We start from the raw sequence: 15,219 nt of genomic DNA, 5'->3' as shown, positions 1-15,219 counted from the left end.
TAATTATTTAATAGTTGGTGCTGAGGATCGGATCTAGAGCCTGATGTAAACTAATGTATGCTCTTCTACTGAGCTCCATCCTTTCGAAAAAGGAGCAAAGCAAAAAAGTTTTTGCTATATAACAAATTTGCATGCACACACACACACCACACACACACACACACACACACCACACCCATACACACACACCACACACACACACCACACACACACACACACACACACCACACACCCATACACATACACCACACACACACACCACACACACTCACACATACCACACACCACACACATACCACACACCACACACATACACACACCACACACACTCAACACCACACACACACACACACCACACACTCACACATACCACACACCACACACACATACACACACACCACACACACTCACACATACCACACACACACCACACACACATACACACACACCACACACACTCACACATACCACACACACACCACACACACCACACACACACCACACACACACTCAAACAGCACACACACACTCACACATACCACACACACATCACACACACACTCACACACCACACACAAACCACACACACACCACACACACTCACACACCACACACACACACCACACACACTCACACATACCACACACACACCACACACACAGTCACACACACCACACACACACACCACACACACTCACACATACCACACACACACTCACACAGCACACACACACTCACACATACCACACACACACCACACACACATTCACACACACCACACACACACACCACACATACTCACACATACCACACACACCACACACACACTCACACACCACACACACCACACACACACACACCACACACACACCACACACACACTCACACACCACACACACCACACACACATCACACACACACACACATCACACACACACACACACACACACACACACACACACACACACACACGTGCATTAGCCCTGGAGGGATTCACTGATGGGGAGGGGTATATTGTTTAGGAGTTTTGTTTTGTCAAGATCTGAGAAAGTCTTCTTAGCTTTTCTCTCAAGGACGTGACAAACTGAAAATACCCTTTAGACCCTGTGCATTAAATCAAGATGGGTAGCATTTGTGCTTGTATAATATAAGAAAAATTTCCCTGCTGTCTGCAAAGAGAACTGATTTTGGGCTGGAGAGAGGGCTCTGCAGTTAAGAGCACTGACTGCTCTTTCAGAGGTCCTGAGTTCAATTCCTAGCGACCACATGGTGGCTCACAGCTATCTGTAATGAGATCTGATGCCCTCTTCTGGTGTGTCTGAAGACATCTACAGTGTATTTATAATAAATAAATAAATAAATAAATAAATAAATAAATAAATAAATAAATAAATAAATCTTTAAAAAAAGGAGAGAGAGAACTGATTTTTCCACCACCAACTACCGGAACTGTCTTCCCCCGGAGGGTCATCCAGCCCTTGTTTTGCTCACACTGCTGCAATGGAATTAAAACTCATCCATTCTTTTCAACATCATCACTCCTAAACAGCAGCCTCTCTCCTGCTTCCCAGTATTGCTTTCTAGAAATCAACAAACCAAAAGTTTTCCTCGCTTTTTGAGTTTAGACTATGACTAATAGCTGAACAGCAGTTTGCACTGAAGAATTCTTGAAGCCATAACACTGCCTGGCATTGAGTTCCTCTCCAGGAGTGATTTAGCAAAGGAGTCAAGAGGTTATGCCCATCTCTGGCAGCAGGCAGCATCCATGCAGTCCAGGATATAAAGGCGGACTTGGTCTTCTGTGAGTTTAATGCCAGCCTTGTCTACAGAGCCAGTTCTAGGACAGCCAGTGCTACATAATAGAGAGACCCTATCTGAAAAAACAAACAAACAAACAAACAAACAAACAAACAGAAACAATCCTCGAAATCAAAACCAAACCAAACAAAAACCTAGGAACCAATCAGCCTTTCGTGTACATCCACATATAGGTCTCTTTCTGGGGAAGCACACCTAAGACGTACATTGTTGGAGTACCTCTTAAGTAACCATTCACATTCTTAGAATGAATTTCAAGGTTTGTCCAGGCTGGCTTTTTTTACTGCTTAGTAGAAATGAGAGCTCCTTTACCCCCTTTCCAGACTGAAGTGTGAACATTACAAAGGCAGGAGAATGTGTGGTTTCTGGACTGAGAATAGACATTTCCTGTTGCTTTAAGTTAGATGAGCAGACTGGAAGGTGCCTGTACCTAATCTTCCCTTTCCTCTGTGAAATGCAGACCCAGGGAGACCTGCAGATTTTTAAATGCCCTTGAGCTGACCCAAGCCTGACAAAGTAGACACCATGACAGTGAAGGGGTCCTATGAACCAATTTCACCCTCTGCAAGGAGTAACCACTTCCTCTTTCCTCCTTCCTCTAAGCTTCTCATTTATCCTCCTAACTAGATACTCCTGCAAGACTAAAAGCTGCTCTTAAGAACCTTGGGTGTGGAGTTGACACCTCTGATTCATGATAACTTAACCCTGTGGAATTTGACTAATATCTCTCAGCTGTCATTCATTCATCTCTATTCATGGCTTTGTCTGATACTCAGCTTAGTTGCAAAATAGGAACAAGGGAAATTCCCACCCCTAGTGAGGGGGATGGAGGTTTGTTTCTCTATATACTGTGCATTGTCCTGTATACCACATTAGCTTCTTAAATTTCACAATAACCAAAGGTATATAAAACCTGCTTTTTTCTCTTTCTGAACCCATGAAACACCAGAGTTCAATCAAAGAGTTATATAATTTGTTTCTATGTGTGTGCTTTTGCTGTATCAGGGCTCTGGCACAGGAAGGCCATATTCAGAACAGCATGCATTCTACTGAGCTACATTTCCAGTCCATAATTTAGCCCTTTGAGATGTGTAACCTCCTCTTCTACAGAAGTTAAAGTTAGTGCACTTGGGCATGTGCAGCAGTGTCTTTGGTTAATTCTAATATTGCCAGTGTTAGTATTGGTAGAATTTTGTTCAGTAATGATCCAAATGGTTTTATTCCTAAGTGCTATCCTAACGCTATCCTAACACTATGTGTGGGTCAGAAGAAGTTTCTGAAATTGGCATGGTCTGTGAGCAACTACTCAACAGCTTTGTTGTTTCATTGACTAATTGATCCACTAATTAATTAAAGAGGGCCTTTAGTGCCTGCAACGTACAGAAAGCATTACAGAGGATGCTAGGGCACAAACTCTGAGGGCAAATTAGCTGAGTCTGAATAGAGGCTCCTGTCTTAAACAACACATTGGCTTTATTTTATTTCATTGTATGTGTATGAATATTTTGCCTGTCTGCACACCACTTGCACACTCAGTGTTCATAGATGTCAGAAGAGGGCATCAGGGTACCTGGAGCTGGAGGTACAGATACTTGTGAGTCACCATGTGAGTGCTGGGAATCAAACTGAGGTCTATTAGAAAAGCAATCAATCAATGCTCTTAACCTCTGAGCCATCTCTCCATATTAATCTTTTTTACTCCTTAGGGTTTTGCTCATAAAGTGAAGATTAAAAAACTTACTTCCTGGGAAGTAGTTGTGAAGTTCAAATAAGCCTGTTTGTGTTAAGATCTTGACATATAAGTAACTGTTTGATCAATGGTAGGTGTTATTTTACAGAACAAAGGGACAGGAGAATATAACATATCACATAAATAAAAAAAAACTACATTTTAGAAGGTGATCTATGACACAGAGGTAAAAATAATGGATAATGACATTTGAGGGAAGAAAAGATTATTTCTTGTAAAGAAGTCAGAGGGATTTCTTGAATGACGTCTTGAAGTTGGTATCCATACTCTCCGGCTTTAACCCTGCACAAAGTGAGCTTTTGTAAATCAGTGAACACAAGCCAAGTTTAAAATAAGGCCAAGCAGAGTTGCAGATGGCAGAAATGAGACAAAAATTATCCACAGGAAAGTCAAAGGGAACGGGGAAAGGAGGGAAAGAAAGTAAAAGGGGAAGAGACTCTCTGCGAGCCACAGCCCGGAAGCTGCCATGAACTGTGCCGTACTCTAAATCAGGCATATGCCAGGCTCATTCAGCCACCGGGTACATTAACACTGCTCTCACTGACTTTTATTGCCTGTAAGTTATCAGTGGCAAGAGATTGTGTCATCATAACAAATGCGTGGATGGGCAGGAGGGAGAGGCGTGAATCGACAGACTGAACAAGAATGTAAGGGAGTACAAATACGGTGAGAAAGGAAACAGATCAGCATTCTTAGCTACCTAAATGCCAGTGCGTCAAACGTTCATGCCGAGTGCACTCTTCCACCCACTTCTACTGAGTCACTTGCTGGTTTGTGTGGACCAGAGGGAACTTGATAACCGAAGCGCCAGAGAAAGGAAAAGCTCTATTGGGAATTATAGTCACGAATAACAGTTTGGGTGGAAGGCATTATAGAGAGCAATGAGCAAATCAGTGTAGTAAACATCCATGCTATAGTTTAACCTTTAAGTCTTACCACCGTGCACAGCAATTATGCTCAAAATTATATCTGTTTTCTTAGTAAAGCTAAATGGGAAAAGTCATGTGCATAAGTGTGGTCTTAAAGTCAATGATTATTAGGTTATTTACAATGACTAGGTATTCCTACTTGAAATGACATGCTGACAGGTCATGGTCACATTACATATATTAAGGAAGTTGTGCCTATTGTCATGTGACTAAAGTTTCAGGGCTTAGTAAATAACAGTAAGCAACAATGATAAAACTGTTTCATAACCACCCGTATAGAAATATCCTAATTTCTTTTTATAGAAACAAAAATAAACATTGTGATTTACTGGCCTTTTAAAAATTCACCACTGTATAATTAAGTCCCTTTGTGCTATATAAAGTTTTCTCTGGTAAAGCAACAACTGAGAAAATTATATCAGTAGCTTCAAGAAGTACAAGAAAAATGCACTTCACAGTTACTTCTTCACTTGCTGAGATTAGATTTATGACTGGAGATAAACCACTAATTAAATGTACTAAAACAGACTTACCATTAATATAGCGAACTACTGATTTTCTAAAACAGTAGAGCACTAATATTTCAGTATTCTCTCTGTCCCTTCTGCACTTATATTTTAAAATGTTAACAACCTGCCTTCTTTATGAAATCTAACAACCATAGGTTTCAAACAAACTCTAAAACTTATATGGTAGCTTTCGGGGCCAGCGAGAGAGAGAGAGAGAGAGAGAGAGAGAGAGAGAGAGAGAGAGAGAGAGAGAGAGAGAGAGAGAGAGAGAAGCGGGGGGGGGGAGAGTACTAACTTCTTTTTAAACGTTTCTGATAAGTTAATATCAATTGTATAGCAAGACTTCTCTATGCGGAGTTTATCTAGATACACTGAGTCAACGAATCTTCTGTCTAGCTGCTTCCAAATCACTGCTCCTCTCATAGGGTCTTGGACTAAGAAAACGCGCTTCAGAGCTCGTTCCAGTCCCGGGCTGAGGCTGCAGCGTATTCACGCTCCGGTGCGGTTGCGTACGTTTAAGCGCTTCCCGCTCTCACCGGTTGGGTTAAGACTTGTAACTGCCATCTGGCTCAGAAATTTGATTTCCTTCTCTGTCTGGTGCCCCCTGGTGCTCATTACAACTATAATCTTACGTAGTAGCAAAGGTGGTCCAGGAAGCACTAGGGATATTTTGAAGAGAAGAATTCCATTACTGTAACTGCACGGATCTAGGTTTCCCTAGTTCCGCGTCTTGGTGTTATTCACATATGTATACATATGCTAAAGGGGATGCTTTACTGAGCCACCGAGGGGGAGTATAACAAAACAAAAGGAAAATAAATTTTACTCAAATATAGAGGCGAAAGTCAACTATGTCCTCTCAAATTTGTAATCAAAGATCAAAGACGTAGACTACTTTCGAACTCGACCTCCTCCTTTGCCTGTCACCCGCCTCTCCCCGCCCCCCACAACTCTGGTTCCCGTTAAGTTTCTGGCAAAGCAAAGAGGTCCGCTCTGATCCTGGGTTTTATTTAGTAGGCAGCCCATCTTTGCAGCCAAAGTACTTGTTTGGAAACTGGAGATGAGCATGTGGCTTTAGTTGTTGTGAAGAGAAGGATGGAATATATTTTGTCTTCCCTAACCCATCTAATCAACAGTGATCTTATGTGTACTCTTCACAAAGTTTCCCGGAACTCTTCGAACTCAGGCTCTATCCAGCTTTACCTTCTTCTTCACTCCCACACCTCTAATCACTCAACACTAAGGAGGCTCTCCATTAAAGACGAACAACAGATCATTTTTCAATCCATGGCAGCTTTATGAGCTGTCTAAGTAGAGCATGACGGAAGTCTCTCATTCTCTCTTTTCTTTTTTCTCTCCTTTCTTCTCTTCTTTTGCGATTGATTCTTAAATAATGATTTTGATAGGGAGTACTGAGTTTGGAATGGAATTGAGCGACCCAGGATGACGCTCCCATCAGGCTTTCAGAAGGGGCGGTTTTCAAAAAAGAAACTACAATTCCCAGGAGGCACCAGGCTAGAGCAATCGCAGGGCATCACGGAAGTAGTAGGCGCGTTCCTCCTAGGCCCATTTCACGGTTTTCACTCAGAAACTACAAATCCCATCGTGTCTCGAGCTCCGCACGCCTGCGCGAGAGCCCCCGAGCGCGATGTGGGCGGGGCCGCCCCGGGCGGCGGGGGGCGGGGTCCAAGCGGGCTGTGTGGAGGCTTCAGACATCGGCGCCATTTAAAGCGGAGAGTTTCCCGGGCGGACGCGTTTCTTCTGCTCGGCCATCCCGTACTCCCTTCTTCGCTGACAGAAGGCTCCTAGTGGGGTGACTGCTCTCTTCTCTCCCTTTCCCCCTCCTCCCAGTTCTTTCGGTCTCCTCTCCTCCTGGTCAGAGAAGTAGCGGAGCCCGGGCCCCGCGGTGAGCGGCCCTCCCCTCCCCACAGTTCCCTCCCTCCTCTGCCCCCGGCGCCGTCCAGAGAGGGGAAGAGGTTCGCCAGGCCCGGGGCGGGCGGGGAGGCCTCGGGGACGGGGGGGGCCGCTCCTCAGGCTTCGAGGCTTCGAGGCTTCCGCCCTCAGCATCTAGTGATGGGCGCCCTCTGAGACTGGTCCCCTCTTCGGGGCGCGTGCTGCCTGAGGCGGCGGCCGAGAGACCGGGAACCCGGGCCTCGGCCCTCCTTCCCCTGCGCGGCCCCTCCCACTCCTGTGCCCCGGGCTGCCACCGCCCGGCGTCGGGGCTCGTCCCTCGCGCGCTGTGCCTCCGCCCTCAGGGCCTATCCCGCCGTGCTCGGCGGGCGGCGGCGGCGGCGGCTGCGGCGGGAGCTTAGCCGTCTTCACTTTCGTCGCATCCGCTCGCCTGGGAGCCAATTCCGCGCCCTGCTCCTCATGACTGCGGCGCTTCTGCTGCCACAGCCCTACCGGCCTCCGCTGGCTGCAGGATGGATGCGGACTGTGCGGCGCTAACCCCCGTGGCTCCGCTCCCTCCTCGCTCGCCGACGAGCCCGCTCCGTGAGCCGCAGCAGCCTCGGTGCCAGCAGCCGCCGCAGCCGGACTCAGTGTCCCGCGTCGCCCTCGGGGCGCCTTGTCAGTGCTGAGTGGGAGTCGTCCGGTGGCTCCGAGCCCGCCGTAGGAGCGCTGCCCAGCACTTCTTGGTGGCTTCTCCGGGCCACCCTTTTCCCTTTTCATTCATAAATCCGAGCCCGCATTCTTCACTCCACCGGACCAACCATGTCTGACGGCACCGCAGAGAAGCAGAGCGGCACTCCTGGCTTCCTTTCGCCTCCGGCTCCAGTCCCCAAGAATGGCTCAAGCTCCGATTCTTCCGTGGGCGAGAAACTGGGGGCCGCGGTCGCCGACTCCGGAATTGGCAGGACAGAGGAATACCGGCGCCGCCGGCACACTATGGACAAGGACAGTCGTGGGGCGGCCGCCACCACTACCCCCACGGAGCACCGATTTTTCCGCCGAAGCGTCATCTGCGACTCCAATGCCACGGCGTTGGAGCTGCCGGGCCTCCCTCTCTCTATCCCTCAACCTAGTGTACCCGCAGTGGTGCCTCAGAGTGCTCCACCCGAGCCTCACAGAGAGGAAACTTTGACGGCCACCGTTGCTTCCCAGGTGTCTCAGCAACCCTCGGCTGCTGCCTCCCCTGGGGAACAAGCCGTTGTAGGCTCGGCCACCGCGACCGTCCCCAGCAGTACCAGCAAAGACCGCCCGGTGTCCCAGCCCAGCCTCGTGGGTAGCAAAGAGGAGCCGCCGCCGTCCAGAAGTGGAAGTGGCAGCGGTGGTGCCAGTGCCAAAGAGCCGCAGGAGGAAAGGAACCAGCAACAGGATGATATCGAAGAGCTGGAGACCAAGGCAGTGGGAATGTCCAATGACGGTCGCTTTCTCAAATTTGACATCGAAATCGGCAGAGGCTCCTTTAAGACGGTCTACAAAGGTCTGGACACCGAAACCACTGTGGAAGTCGCCTGGTGTGAATTGCAGGTAATGCCCCACCTCCCTTCTTATTCTGTTGTTTGGATCCCAAATTTGACTCGGTTAAGCCAGTTTGTCGAGTTCACTCTTTACTTGTAATTCTGTGACTCTGAGAGGAGGGCGGGGGAGGCCAGCATCCGAAGAGGTGGAAATTGGGAGATTGTGGAGCCTGTAGTTAGGTGTTTGGAAAACGATAGGAACTATTGGTGTCGAGGGATTGTTATCAGGCAGGGGATAAAACGTCATTTAAGTACAAACTTGTGTGTTTAATGTCTGCCAGGAAACATGGAATTATTGGAAAAGGGTTTCCCTCCTTGTGCTGGGGATTGAACAAGTGGGGCCTGGACAAGTGCTTTCCCACTGAGCTATATATATCCTCAGCCTTTGGGAACATTTTTTGTGTTAAGTAAATATCAAATCTTTTTGTTCCTGTGCACGTCAGTCTCATTTAAGTCTCTGCAATAATGAACTGCCTTGTGTGTGTCCATCTCTAAGATCGGGTTGTTAGACCAGACCCTGTACTTGATAGCAGCATAGACATTTAGTAGATAATAAGACAGAAATGCTTTCTAGATGTGACAGGGCATGCCTGAAAATCTCTACTACTGTAGAGGCTGAGGCAGGAGAACTTCAAGTTCAAGGCCATTCTGGACTGCATAGTAAGACATTGCCTTAAAGCCATCAAAACTCTCTTTTCTTTCCCTTTAAGGATAAGTGCTTTCAGAGTAGGAGGGTACAGTATGCACCTACCTACAGGTGCTTAAGCCATGTGGCTAGCTGTGATCTGACACTTCATTAGAGTGTCTGTTCTTGGTCCTATTCAGTCCATACTGAGTAGTAAAAGTCCATGCAGAATTGTATAAGTGCTTTGAAAGTTGTGACAGTACCATCATTATTGTAATATTGTTATGAAAGATTATTGTGACGGTGTCCTAAAGTATAGCCCAGACTGTCCTGAACTTGTTGATCCCTCAGCCTCACCCTCCAGAATGCTAGGATTATAAACTTCATGCCACTATGCTAGGGATATAAAAGATTTTTAAATGAAACTTCCCGAAAGTCTGAAGGATTACAGTGCTTTTTTTTTTTTTTTTTTTTTTTTTTTTTTATCTCAGGGAAAATTCCAGGTTATAAATAAAGTGCAGGTATATTCTAGACTTAAATAGATTAGTTTGGACTATTTGCTTGATTTATTATAGCAACAAACAGTTGTTATTATAAAGCATCTGTGTAAATATTGGTTTGTTTGAATCCAGAAATGAACTTTAGTGGTGGAAGCAGAATTTCAGCTACATCATTTCTTGTCAAGAAAATGAACCAAACTGAAATAGGATTGGAAAGTAACTGAAGTAATCTCAGAACTTGATTTACCTAAGAACTAATAAACAAACAACTTGATTTCCAGATGACCCAAGGCCATATGAAATGTGAAATGTTAGGCATTTGCTTCTAAATATCTAATAAAGGCGAGGGGAATGTAGCTAGTAATTTCCCAGCTTCAACAATTATTAGCACATGATTGTTCAGTGCAAGGTAGTCGATTAAGCTTTCCCCTCTACTTTCCTATATGCTTGAAATTTCCTTTATTGGAAATTGCGTGTTTATTTTGTTTTTATTTTTAAAATGTGAAAGAAAGTTAACACAGCATGTGGAAGCAAACTTGAAACTGGAAAGTTCTTCAGTAACATATAGTTCCTTGAGCTCAACATTTAAAATGGAACTTCTAAGCACAATATGAAGTAAAATAATGCCTTGTTAATTTTATAGTGGATTAGAGTTGGAAATGTGACTAAATTACTTTTAGTAAGTTTATTTTGTTTTTAGAGATGTGACTTTTTTTTTTTTAAAACTCTGTATAATGAAGGCTGTACTGGAGCTCATTGTGTACTCCAAGCTGGCCTTGAACCCTTGATTCTTCTGCCTTAGCCATACTAGGCAAACTAACTTACCTTCTTTGTTTGGTTGTTTATTTCTTTCTTTGGTAAACTTGTCAAAATATGCCTCTACTACTACCGGTCAGTCATACTCAATAATTTAGATGTAACTGATTTACAGGAAGACTTTTTCGTACTAAGGATCTATTACTGATCCAGGAATTCAATTCTTTAATTACATTTCATTTATAAATGTGTGCTCTTTTTATTTTTATTATTACTTTTTTTGTTTTGTTTGTTCTGAGGATTGAACTGAGGATCTTTTGTACTATGGCAAGTGCTATAACATAGAACTATATCTGTAGCAGTCAAATATTCCATTTTTAAGAGGACTTTTCAGAATGTAGTATGCTTGTTTTCACGGACTGATAATTTATGTCCTAGAACTAATAATTCACAATAATAACTTTAAAGTTCCTCAGTTTTTCTCAGAATGTATTAAGTTTTTGGACTGTGTGCTCTCTCTCACTCTCTCTCTCTCTCTCTCTCTCTCTCTCTCTCTCTCTCTCTCTGGTTTTTTGAAACCGAGTTTCTCTGTGTAAACAGTCCTGGCTGTCCTGAAACTAGCTCTGTAGCTGAGGCTGGCCCTGAATTCACTAGCCTCTGTCTTCCTAGTGCTGGGATGAAAGGTGTGAGCCACCGCCACCTGGCTTTGGACTTAGTTCTTTATGTAGATGTGGGCGTGATCACACTAATGAAAAATCTTACATTGACTATTATATTTAATCAAAGTCACCATTTGGAAGCAGAATGAAATGAATCTTAGCTTATAGAATGAAGCCATGAGTTTTAGAACTTTTCATGGCCTTTAACCAAGCTTCTGAAAAATTTTTCTTTTGACTTAAAAAAAGTCCTCTTCCATTTTAAAAATAAACAAATGTGACTCCTAGTATAAGATCACCTAATGACAGTAGTCAGGCAGTATTTTTTGGGTTTTGTTTTGTATCATTTTGTTTTTGATCAAAGTATATTTGGGTCCAAATTAAAGGTCAAACCTAAAGATAAGTAAAGCTTTGGAGAGGAAAAAAAATACCCCTTGACATTGAATGCACATTTTCTCCACTCCCATTTTACTAGGGATTGAACCAAGTCTGGATGAGTACTGTGTTCCATTAAGTTAAAAGTCTGATTTGCCCAGGATAGCCTTGAACTCCTGCTTTTATATCCCTAGCAGTGAGATTTTAGGTATGTACTACCATGCCTGGTTTTAAAATTTTTAGTGTATTAAAACTAGAAGGGGGGGTTGGGGATTTAGCTCAGTGGTAGAGCGCTTGCCTAGGAAGCGCAAGGCCCTGGGTTCGGTCCCCAGCTCTGAAAAAAAGAACCAAAACAAACAAACAAACAAACAAACAAACAAACAAAAAAAAACTAGAAGGGCCTTGGGAAATGGCTCATTAGGTAAGGACCCCTGTCACTAAGCCTGATGTCCAATAGTTCAATCTCTAGCACCTACATTGTGGAAAGAGAGAGCCAACTTGTGAAAGTTGCAAAATTGGATGAAATCAGGGTCTCTCTCCCACCTACTTGTTTGTTAAATAAGGACCTGAAATATGTAGGGCATTACATAATTTATCTTATGTTAGAAAAGAACAAACATTAAAATGGTTATGATTCAGTAATTTGGAAGATATTAAAGGCAATTACAAGTGAGACCTGGTAGCAGAGGCCTATAATTTTAGCTATTCCAGGAGGCCGAAACAGTAAGATCACAGGCTCAAGGCCTGTCTAGGCTACAGAGTAAGTTTTAGGTCAGCCTGGACAAATCAGTGAGACTGTAACTCAGAAAGAGAAGAGAGCTGGGGATGTAGTTTAGTGGTAGAGTATTTTAGTTCAGTGTTAGAATATTTGTTTAATATCCCCAAGTTCTGGGTTCAATTCTCAGTATTACAAAAGGTCCAGGAAACAGCTGTGGTTATCAACATAAACTTGCCAGCCAAATTTCTGGTATAGATATTCTCTTCAAGGCCTATCGCATCCTAAGGAGTTTTTGGCAGTTGGTAACTTCTCTGAGAAGGAGATTCATTCTCTTTATCATGATGTTCCCTACTGGTAGGTTTCTTATGCAGTCCCAAACCTATGCAACAACAAATTGGAATTAGGAGGCTATTTTTAAAGAGTCAAAGAATTGAGGAATATGTGTTGGGGGACATTAAAGGGACTTGAAGGGGAGAAAGGTGGTGGATATATTTGACTGTATATATGTTAACTTTCTGAAGAATAAAGATTTTTTTTTTTTTTTAAAAGAAAGGCGCATGCTCATGGCGCACACCTTTAGTTCCAGCATTTGGGAGGAGATGCAGGCTGATCCTTTGAATTTGAAGCCAGTTGGTCTACATAGTTGATTTTCCAGGAAATCCAGGACTGCACAGAGAAACCAAAAAAAAAAAAAAAAAAAAAAAAAAACCAACCAACCAAAACCAACAACAACAAAAAGCCAAATAAAAACCCAAACTATATTTGTAGTCCCAGTAGATAGCTAATTAGTAATTTCAAATGAAGTAATACTAGTTTTATGTAGAATTGGCTGTCAGATTTCTAAAGTCTAATAAATGTTTAATTTTTATCACTTCATATGGGGATCTAGACTTTGGAGGATGAATGAGTGGGGTGTACAAATCAAACTTCCTAATGTTAGGTTATTTTTAGGGTCACAATATGTGTAGCTATTTATCAAAGCAAGAATCTCTTCTCAGTAATAAAAAGGTAATATTTTGATACCACAATCTTAAGTAATAAACTGAGAACTCCTAAAAGAATTCTTTTATCAGGACCTGTTAGTCAAAATCACTTTTATTTGGTCGACTGTGTTGCTGGAAAAATGTTCCCAGGGTGTTCTGTACAGTTTACTCTTATGGAGGATAGTTAGTTGGAGCATGCTCATTAGGAAACAGTATAATTTGCTTTAAGAAAACAAACAGACCTAGTAATTTACTTATTTCTGACTTTTTTCTCATAGGTTGTCTCTAAATAGTGAGTTTCTTTGATGCTGTATATACTGATGAGCTTTTTCAGCTCTACCTAAAAAGAAGTAAAAGTTAGAATTTTTGTTTACACTTCAGCCCATTTAGTGCCTGTATCTTAAACTGTCTTTTACAAAGTTATGGTTTGAGTTCCTAAGTACATGATTTTTTTGTTTGGTCTGGTTTGGTTTTTCCTTTTTGAGATAGGATTCTCTGTGTAGCCCTTGCTGCCCTGTAAGTTGGTCTGTAGACCTGGCTTGAACTCAGAAATCTACCTGCCTCTCTGCTCCAGTGCTGGGATTAAAGGTGTGCAACCATGCCTGCTTCGAAGTACAGGATATTAATGTTTCAAGATTAGCAGTGCTGCAGAAATGGGATTTGGTCCTGTGACTCAAACCATAATTTATTCCTTTGCCAGCTTTAAAGTAACCTATTGAACTGAGTCTTCCCATTTGATTGTTTTGGTTTTTGATTTTGAGATAAGGGCTTACTTTGTACTCCAGGCTGACCTAGTACTCACTAGGTAGCCTAGGCTGATCTCAAACTCAGAAACAATTAGAAAAAATATGATTTTGGCTAGGTAAGATTGGATTTAAGATGTATGTTTACTTGGTATGGTGGTGCAAACCTGTAATTCTAGTAGCAATATTTAGTAGAGCCTGGATTTGAATTCAAGCAATGCAGTTTTTCGGAGGCTGAAATAGTAAGGTCTAATACAAGTGTAGGATTAGCCTGGCTACAGAATTACAGATACACTGTTCTAAACAAAACAAATTCTAAAATACATATTTAATGCTGTTGAAAATAACTGTTGAGAATTGGATTTAGTTGACTTTTAAAAATTGTTCTTTTTCACAGTCTCAGGAATTTAAATTTGTTATTTTTTCCCTTACCTTTTTTTTCTGACCCAAATTAATGATGTTAATTTCTAGTCTAAGAACTTGGAAAGATTTTTTTTTTTTTTTTTTTTTTTTTTTTTTGAGCTGGGGACCGAACCCAGGGCTTTGCGCTTCCTAGGTAAGCGCTCTACCACTGAGCTAAATCCCCAGCCCCGGAAAGATTTTATTGTATAAAAGACAAGTGAGAATATAATGTTACCTGGTGACTGATTTCATCTGTTCACATTAAAAATTCAAGTGCTGAAAGATCTTGGTCATGTGAAATTTACCCTAATTTATCCTTTGGTACTTGATATTCAACCATTACTGGTAGTATTAAGAATTTATCCTGTTGTTATTTCTGGTAGCTTTAAATTTTTTTAGATCAGCGGTTCTCAAATTTATATTTATATTATAATTCATAACAGTAGCAAAATTAGTTATGAAGTAGCAATGGAAATAATTTTATGATTGGGGGTTACCACAAGAGAAGCTCCATTAAAGAGTTGTAGCGTTAGAAAGGTTGAGAATCAATGTTTTAGATAAAACCATAGCAGAACAAATAAAATAATTTCTGAAAATACTTGAAATATTAATCACTACAGTTTAGAGATTTTTGGTATGTTAGGTTTTTGGGTTTTTTTGTTTTTGTTTTGTTTGATTTTGTTTTTGAGACAGCTTCTCTGTGATGACCCTGGTTGTGATGACCCTGGTTGTCTTGAACTCCCTTTGTAGACCGGGATGGCCTGGAACTCATGTGGATCCACCAGCCTCTGTGTTGGGATTAAAGGTGTATGCCACCATATTTAACCTTATTATTCTTTATATTAATATATTTTCAGGGGGCTGGGGATTTAGCTCAGTGGTAGAGCGCTTGCCTAGGAAGCGCAAGGTCCTGGGTTCGGTCCCCAGCTCCGAAAAAAAGAAGCACAAAAAACCAAAAAATATTTTCAGTAACTTGAATTTTAATAGATGGTTT

The 15,219-nt window shown here is 42.5% G+C and overlaps 1 protein-coding gene across 51 annotated transcripts in view; it reads left to right on the top strand.

The window, feature by feature from the left end:
• The first annotated feature begins 6,705 nt into the window (after nucleotides 1–6,705).
• The window catches only part of Wnk1 (WNK lysine deficient protein kinase 1), a 126,394-nt gene continuing 117,880 nt past the window's right edge, over nucleotides 6,706–15,219 (top strand). For 48 of the 51 annotated variants that reach the window (XM_087655628.1, XM_087655625.1, XM_087655623.1 and 45 more), the window contains exon 1: nucleotides 6,706–8,477. In XM_087655628.1, coding sequence (XP_087511754.1) covers nucleotides 7,719–8,477 — 759 coding nt within the window. In that variant the 5' untranslated portion in view covers nucleotides 6,706–7,718. 51 annotated transcript variants of the gene reach the window in all.

Source organism: Rattus norvegicus, chromosome 4 (genome assembly GCF_021556685.1).
Source record: "Rattus norvegicus strain SHRSP/BbbUtx chromosome 4, alternate assembly SHRSP_T2T, whole genome shotgun sequence".
In the NCBI taxonomy this organism is placed as follows: Eukaryota; Metazoa; Chordata; class Mammalia; order Rodentia; family Muridae; genus Rattus; species Rattus norvegicus.
The sequence above is the reverse complement of the archived record's forward strand: the minus strand, read 5'-3'. Positions and strand labels throughout refer to the sequence as shown.